Genomic DNA, 7,048 nt, shown 5'->3' with positions numbered 1-7,048 from the left:
CACCTCAAACACTTTCAACGTCTTGACAAAATAATATTGAAGAAATTAACCTTAAACAGCCTTTCCCCGCCCCCGCCCTAGGACAATAAAACATCAATAACAGTTACAAAATTATCATGAAGGAAAAGTGACCCAAATCCCTTTAGAGCAAATAAACAAAAAAAAGTGCACTGCGTCCATAACATACACACAAACACAAACACACGCGCACACAATAAACAAATGCTTTTAAACATCTTGGGAAGTGAAGAACAACACAATATAAATTTGAAATGTTAAGTCACTTATGTTTTTTTTTTTAAATCCAAGAGTTCGAAAGTTTGTGGCCCTTGGACAAAGTGCATCATGTTGGAGTACTCTATCTTTTTCTTTTTTATATTAAACAAGAATCTCAGGTGGTTCTATCCCTGATATAGTTTTATAAAGCACAGTGAACATATGATCGTTCATAACATTTGGCTTAAATGCTTAGCAATCGCATAACACTGCACAACAGAGGCTGGCTGGATGCCAGTGACCAATACCAACAGGATGCACCTGGCTTAAGCTTAGATGCGAACAAACTGTAAACCCCACCACTCCCCCTGCTGCCTATGCGCCAGATTTCACACGTGTACTGTTACTGCAGACAAGTTTGAAAATGCAGTTTCTAACATTCTCCTCCTTAGAAGCTGATCGTCCACTTAATAAGCCTCAAGAATATCTAGACTCAAAATATAGTGGGCAAATTGGATGAATTAACAAAGACAGACAAATCAAGAAACTGTACAGCATTCAATTCAAATTGATATTTTTCAGTAACTAAAATGCAAATCTTTCTTTGCACAAAGGATACTCATTAAGTCAAGGTCAAACAATTGTGTTATCCCTTTGTAAATGGCTATGCCTCAAGTATTTGATAATGACTACATGTGTATATTCAGAAATCTCATCTTGATAGTACTGAAAGTGCTTCTGGCTGAAAAGTTTACTTGTCTTATTCATTCACTTTGTGACAATTTCAACTGAAATCATTTTGATCTCAGTTTGTAAAGGTGACTATTCCTTAATAAACTTTTGCTTGTTAAATTGCTATGTGGAACACTGCAACAGAACATTTAAAGATGTGTTCTATTTTAGTAAAACCTAGCACTGCCCCAAGAAATACATCTGATATGGGCAAAAAGGCACAATGAAATGGGAAAGGACAAAACGAGGAATGCTAAAGAGCAGTGCAAAGAATTTTTCTTGTACTTGGTGTGGAACACTTAAACAGATAAAGAGAAGATCATTTCCCTTTATTTACGCTTGTTACATTTTTTTGTGTCTTTATAAATTCAAAACGTATTTTATTTTTTTGGTACACTATTTTGTCCAGTGCCAGGAGTACAAATATACTTACTCAATTGACAGGACAAAAGAAATGGTTTCGTACCTTCTTCTTTCCAAGTGACTTCAGAAGCAAAATGAAAACAGAAAATGGCAAGCAAGACTGCCTCTAGAAAAAGATATCAACTGCAGAACCTCTCAGTGTTTATTGTATCAAATAAATACTAGTGGTACAATTAAAGTTTTGCATTATTTGCAGAAGAATATTAACCTCCCAACATTTTTGTAAATATCTGCAAAAACACTCAATAATCCAACCCCCCCACCCCATATACTGAATGAATAAAAAACAGAAAAAAAACACACTAGGGTGAATCTTGTGGCCTTTCAATGAGCTCCCAACCTCTTAAGCTGGACGACATCTGCCACTAGAAAACCTTGGGGACAGCAGCGGCTTTAACTCACCATGTCATAACCAGTGCAACAATGATCCTAAAAGCATATTTACAAAATTATATAGTGCATTCTGTACAGTGCAGCTGAAGGCTCTCGGCTGCTTCCTGTGCCGTGTCACAATAGAACAGCGTTATTGAATATGGCTTTATGTCAATGGCTTGCCTTTTTTCTTCTTTAACGGAGCTTGACTGAATACTTAATGCGCCTCTTTCTTAGTCTTCAAAATTAAAAAACTAGGTCATATAACCACCTTATCATTTAGTGAACAGTTGCCAATACTATACGTTTTTGCTACTTGCCAAAAAAGGGCTACTTTTAAGTCAAAAACAGTCACCTTGCATAAATATTTAATGTTCTCAAGTAAGCAGGGTCATGGTAACATTACATAAAAAGTAGATTTAAGTTGCATGGACCTGCTTTCACTTTTGAGGGTCGAGGGAGTGCAAGTTAGGGAGGGAAAATATTATGGTACTTATATAATACTCTGAATTGAGCTATTTCTGAAATACATACAAACTCAAGCACTCCGAGTTTGTGATAAATAGGACTGTACACATTTGGACAATGCCAGAAGACACAACTGGAACTCTCAGGTTTAGCTGAGAAGAACAGACTGCCAACCCCAGAAAACACCCACAACCTTCTTATAACCCACTGCCAAAAACTCCTTAATTCTAAGTGAAGAATAAGAATCAGAATTAGGAATAGATGTGGTGTATCCAATGATTAGAGTGGCAGAGCAAGGGCTAGGAAGCATGGAATGGAATGGGGATGAAACAAGACAGGACAGGATAGGACTAGGCCACAGTGTGCATAAAGAGAGGATGGGGTATCAGTCGTCGATGCAGATGATCTCTCCACTTCTCATTTCCCTTCTTTCAATCCCATCGCCTTCCTTCTCTTTCTTGATTGCCACCATGGGACCATTGAGTGCTGTGGAAACAAGAGCAAAATGAAATGATGAAAACTAAGTGTATGTTTTCAACAAATGATTATGGGTTAATTATCTTCTCTGCACATTTTGCTGTCTTTCAATTCTTGCATTCAGTAACATCAATCACCTTCTGGAAAAGAAACAATGTCAACTGCAATCATGATTCAAGAACAGGACTTGACTATATGTAACCTAACTTGGCTGTTGTGCACTGCCTTTATGTCCTTTAAGCCTCTTCTAATGATTATTCTTTAATATCAAAGGTAACCCTCAGTGAATGATTCATTTTATATGAAAACATAATGATGCTATCTTACTGCTCTGAGACAGATAGAATATCAAAATTCCTGTTGACAAACGTTTTAGTCTCATTGTTAATAAACAACCAAATAATTGAAAATGAACTACTACTAACAATTTCCATTAAAAATGAATTAGAGAACAGTGGGCACAAGTTCAAATGCCAATGTATACTTTTGAATTCTGAACCTATCTAGGGATTTTGCAAATGGAAAGCAGGAAGCCACCCTGGACAGGGAGCCAGTCCACTGTTGGACACAATTATTCAAATACAGGGACAATTTAAATTTTCTAATTAACTTAATTTTGAATTCTTTGGGATAAGGTAGGAAAAAAAAACTCAAACGATGTTAGTGTACAAACTCCACACGGGTATTTCTCTGTATCTAAAAAGCTGCTGTTAATTCAGTTCTGTCTGCACTTATATGAACATCATCAAGAAGAAACTAAAGGTTTAAAACACAGGTTCATCAAAAAATCTTTAACTCTGACAATAACTCAAAACATCTGAACTACAGTCATCTGAAAAATGAAACAAACTTTGGTTTGGCACTTGTACAAATTGACTAATATGTTAACCGTTGAAACAAATCAATATATTAAAGAGATTCAGCCACATGCACTTAATGAAGTGTTTGAGTGATGGGTAGCATCCACATGGGTTCAAACAGGTCCTAATCTGGAAAGTCCTAAAGTTATAACAGTCCTAACTATTTCAGCTATCATGAAATATATTGACTGTAATAGTTAAACATTGTCCAAGAATCTACTGCACCTCCACTTAAACGACACACCATAATTTTTCACAACTGCTATCAGGTACAGAGAGAAAGGGTAGGGTTTTATACGGATGAAAAATTGCATCCATGGCTTAGTGATGAAGACCACTGAAAACAAGATCATAAAAAATTTCAGGAAAAAGTATTTCTTGCACAGTGTTTTTACTAAGGGGTAACAATTTCATTTTATGCAGCAGCTGTTATAGTGAAAACAAAATAGAAGTGCAAATTTTAACGATTCATGTTTATGTAAACTAAAAAGATAGGTTAAGCACCATACTGTAATTGAACTCAGTATTGCCTGTTAAGCACATTATTCAGGTGACTTGACTGCACCATCCCTTCAAAAATTAGTACGGTAATAAAGATTTTCCAGAATAAAATTCTAAGAATCAGTTTGCATCGGAATCGCACATTTTCGTGAAGCATTAATCACCAAAGACACAACTTCAGGAGTTTGCGGACAGCAAGGGTCAGTTACATGTGGGGAGTTGCAAGGTTTTCTATTAAGTTAAATACTGATGATATATCAACAACAATATTATAGATATAAAAAAACCCAGCAAAAATAGTGGCCGTTTCATCCAAAAGAGAGTTGCTCTGATGCAGCTAAGTAGCAGTCAGCTTTTTTCTCCTTTCCTATGAGGGTAAAAATCTGGATTTCATTCACAGGTATTATAACAGACAAATACTTTCTCCTCTTTATCTCTTTTTAACTCAATACAGCACAATACAAACATAACACTATTTGAAGTTTGGTTTATTGTTTTTAAACAATACTTTTATACAATGCAGTGTTATACAGCAGTGCAGCACGGACAGAGAGACACCTTGTAATGCAGTTCAGATTCATCCAAATGGAAAACAAAATGTATTTATTAAAAAAGGCACTAACTTAGATGATGGAGAGTAGGTATTGTACATCAAGTTTGATGGCATTAGCGTGAGAACACTGTAAAGTGACATCTCATTATCAGCAATGTCAGCACAGGTACAATGATAATGCTTCTAAAAGCAGATCATGTTTTGTAGGACATGTGCGAAGCAACTCTTCAGCATAAAAAAAAGAAAAATATCACCCAATGCAATGCAAAAGAGTGCCAATTAAACCTGATAGCTCTATCATTTATTTTAGATAGGTTTTTCTAATTAATGAATTTCCCCTTTGTAGACTTAAACTTTCAAATATCCTACCAGGGGGGAAAAATCCATCCACAACAAAAAAAAAAAAGCTTCCCCTATATAATAAATGTTGTGAGAGCACAAATCCTCCAGAAAAAAGGAACTAAACATGTTCATTTAAATCTGTGCTGCACTGTATCTCTCTTAGTAATTCCATGCATCAGCAGAAGAATATTACTAATCTGAAATAAAGGCCACAACCAGAAATAAAACAGGTTTCAGTAACATTTGGCAAAGTGAGTTTTTCCTGTAAAAGAACAGGGAACTGTTTCACTACAGATGATCTTAATATTCCCCTCAGTGTTGCCTGATTTGAGTAATTTTTTTATTAATCTAAAAATCACCTTTGTATTTGCCTCTACCTCAACGCAGTGTATCCAAAAGAGCCTTTCAAGAATATTGATAAAAGAGGAATTAATTGTAATAAAATTCCGGTTCTTTGAGGCAGGTTTGATATTTGGCAATAACTGATGCAAAAAAATGTCCTTGCCATTCCTTAACTGATTCTGTATATTCCAGATGATCAATGTCAAAAGAGACAGTACAGAGAGGTTCAGAGGGGTCTGGATATCAAAGTTGCTTCTAAAGCATTACAGAATAATCAGGGCATCTCACAGGGTGAAAGGAACAATCACAAAGATAGATCACAGCTCCTTAACTTCTGCCCCTATTCTTCAAGTTTAGTGTTTTCTTAAATGAAAAAGTCAGAAATGCACATTTCTGTAGTTCAATGAAACAGCAAAATTCTGCAGACTGAAGCAAATGTTCTCAAATTAGCACCACTTCCTTCTTATTCCTTTCAGAACGTGACAAATGCTCAGTGAAAGGCCAAGGAAGAAACTAAAAAATAATAATAAATTTTTTTTTTAAAAAAATACAATAATAATTGGAGAGCAACACAAAAATGAGGCTACTTTTTAAATATGTACACACAAAAGAAAAAATAAATGGAGCTTAATATGTGAACTCATAAATCTTTTGAGCTTTCTGAGGGAATGGGAAAGAAAGCATGGGACAGAGAGATAGTAAGGGAGTAGGGGCATGTGGCAGTTGCCATATCAAAAGAGATGCTTCCTGGAGTGAATTTGTTCTTTTTAAAATCAATGCTGTTGGCCAGGGACGTCCGGCGTCCTTTGTTTGAGCAGAATTGTTGACTACTGATCCTCCTTTTCCACATAAGACTGAATCTTTGCCTAATTTACAATATACTCTCAGCAGGATTCAATTCTTCATACATTAAAGCTCCCAGTCAAATATATGTATATAGTTTTATGTTATTAAAAAAAATGATAGAAAACAAGCAAAAAACAACATGGGGGAAAAAAACCCAAATCACTGAAGATCTTTTTCTGGGACCACAGCCTGCTTCTGTGGAAATACTCTTGGGTTAATATTAACACTTGTCCATCTTGTTTGCTTCAAGGTTTTTTCGGCCTGCCATTGCGCGGCAGGTTTTCAACAGTGTTGCTAAGCCGGTACTTCACTATGATACTGTGCACCGTTGACTTGGGCATCCTCAACTCAAGTCCGATGGAGCCCTCCGACTTTCCATCTTTCCATAGGTCCACCACCCTCTGCCGCTGGAGAATGTCATGCTCCTTGGTCTTCAGGCTGACGTTGGCTTCTGTGGGACAGACAAGTCACACTGTATACGGGAATAGGTCAAGAGCTTTTGGACTTTTTTTAATAAAAGCATGTATTTAAAAAAAAGACAAAATCTTTAATGAAAAAGCTATTCAAAAATTCAGTCCTGGACTTCAATAATTTGTGGGCTGGCCAGTAGGGTCATGAAGTCCCCAGAATCCTAGGAGTACTAAGCTGGAGAAAGGAAAAAATGACTTCCCTCTCTTTATCTCTTTTTATTTTTCCAGCACTAATGGGACACACTTACATTTTGAGCTACTGTATGTATCAATTTGTAACTGTTAGGAGTGAACATTCAATCTATAAAAATACTTAAATTAGAAAAACAATTTGTATAGCACCTTGTTATAGGGAACATTATTTTTTCTATGTCTGCAGTACTGGGACATTATGTGATTTTATAATGTGTTAAGTGTTGAAAATTAAAATGACAGCTTTATGGTTA

The 7,048-nt window shown here is 35.9% G+C and overlaps 1 protein-coding gene across 5 annotated transcripts in view; it reads right to left on the bottom strand.

Moving 5' to 3' along the window:
- Positions 1-363: 363 nt before the first annotated feature.
- chd3 (chromodomain helicase DNA binding protein 3) overlaps positions 364-7,048 on the bottom strand; it is a 181,055-nt gene continuing 174,370 nt past the window's right edge. For 3 of the 5 annotated variants that reach the window (XM_028798343.2, XM_028798342.2, XM_028798344.2), the window contains exon 40: positions 4,525-6,583. In XM_028798343.2, coding sequence (XP_028654176.1) covers positions 6,378-6,583 — 206 coding nt within the window. In that variant the 3' untranslated portion in view covers positions 4,525-6,377. Of the gene's footprint in view, positions 2,698-4,524; positions 6,584-7,048 lie in introns of those variants that run through there. The other 2 variants (XM_028798346.2, XM_028798347.2) reach the window with 1 other exon arrangement.

This window comes from Erpetoichthys calabaricus, chromosome 3 (genome assembly GCF_900747795.2).
Source record: "Erpetoichthys calabaricus chromosome 3, fErpCal1.3, whole genome shotgun sequence".
In the NCBI taxonomy this organism is placed as follows: Eukaryota; Metazoa; Chordata; class Cladistia; order Polypteriformes; family Polypteridae; genus Erpetoichthys; species Erpetoichthys calabaricus.
The sequence above is the reverse complement of the archived record's forward strand: the minus strand, read 5'-3'. Positions and strand labels throughout refer to the sequence as shown.